At 61.8% G+C, this 1,379-nt stretch overlaps 1 protein-coding gene across 2 annotated transcripts in view; it reads left to right on the forward strand.

The window, feature by feature from the left end:
- The first annotated feature begins 453 nt into the window (after positions 1 to 453).
- ANGPTL4 (angiopoietin-like 4) overlaps positions 454 to 1,379 on the forward strand; it is a 10,405-nt gene continuing 9,479 nt past the window's right edge. For both annotated transcript variants that reach the window (XM_011966259.1, XM_011966260.1), the window contains exon 1: positions 454 to 951. In XM_011966259.1, the coding sequence (XP_011821649.1) occupies positions 634 to 951 (318 nt within the window). In that variant the 5' untranslated portion in view covers positions 454 to 633. The remainder of the gene's footprint in view (positions 952 to 1,379) is intronic.

Raw genomic sequence — 1,379 nt, forward strand, 5'->3', positions numbered from 1 at the left:
TAGAGACTAGGTTTCACCACGTTGGCCAGGCTGGTCTGGAAGTCTTGACCTCAGATGATCCGCCCACCTTGGCCTCCCAAAGTGTTGGGATTTACAGGGGTGAGCCACCGCGCCCGGCCCTCTACCCCTGCTTCTGCCTTCCAGTCTCAGCTAAAGTGTGCGCCCTCTCCGCCACTGGGCAAGGCAGGGGCGGAATAGGGGGCTTGGAATTTCACAGCCTAGAGACGGGCACCGTGGGGCAAAGAAGAGTCACCTCTCCTACGGTTCGCAGAAGGCCTGCCTAAGCCTGGAGCGGGGGCGGGAGAGCCAGAGTTTTGCACCCCCAGGGCATCCCCCAGCCCGCAGACTACCACGCCTCCGGAGGACAGGACCCCTCCCCCGGCCACAGGCCCTGCCCCCGCCACTCCCCGCACCCCGCCTCCAAGGCTCGTCCGCCCACTCCACACCCAGCTTATAAACACCGTCCTCGGGCGCAGCGGGGAGAAACAGAGCTAAGCAGATCCACTCTTGTGATCCGATTCTTTCCAGCGGCTTCTGCAACCAAGCGAGTATCCCCTTGGTCCTCCGCGTCTCCAACCCTCGCACCTCGAACTCCAGCGTCCCCGCATCCCCGCTCCCAGGCTACGTGAGAGGATGCGCGGTGCTCCGACGGCCGGAGCAGCCCTGATGCTCTGCGTCGCCACCGCCGTGCTGCTGAGAGCTCAGGGCGGCCCGGTGCAGTCCAAGTCTCCGCGCTTTGCGTCCTGGGACGAGATGAATGTCCTGGCGCACGGACTCCTGCAGCTAGGCCAGGGGCTGCGCGAACACGCGGAGCGCACCCGCAGTCAGCTGAACGCGCTGGAGCGGCGCCTGAGCGCTTGCGGGTCTGCCTGCCAGGGAACCGAGGGGTCCACCGCCCTCCCGTTAGCCCCTGAGAGCCGGGTGGACCCTGAGGTCCTTCACAGCCTGCAGGTACGTGCCCCCGGGGCTGGTTCTCCGCGCCCCTACTGGCTCTCCTTGCTTGGAAGGGTATAGACAGGAATGGGGGCAGGGTGCACAACCGTGGCTCCCTGTGATTCCCCTGCCTCAAGGGATGGGCTCACTTTTAGGAAGCCGAGGAGGGAGGTTCGCTCAAGGCTAGGAGTTCAAGACCACCTAAAGCAAAATAGTGAGACCCCCGTCTCTTCACAAAAAAGTGAATAAATAAATAAATTAAATTAAAAAATGACTGGGCGCGGTGGCTCACGGAGCCTCCAACTGCTGTTGAGACTAGCCTGGCCACCGTGGAGAAACCTCATCTCTACTAAAAATACAAAAAATTAGCCAGGCATGATGGCGCATGCCTGTAATCCCAGCTACCTGGGAGGCTGAGGCAGAAAAATCTCTTGAACCCGGGAGGC

Source organism: Mandrillus leucophaeus, unplaced genomic scaffold (genome assembly GCF_000951045.1).
Source record: "Mandrillus leucophaeus isolate KB7577 unplaced genomic scaffold, Mleu.le_1.0 Scaffold751, whole genome shotgun sequence".
Lineage (NCBI taxonomy): Eukaryota > Metazoa > Chordata > Mammalia > Primates > Cercopithecidae > Mandrillus > Mandrillus leucophaeus.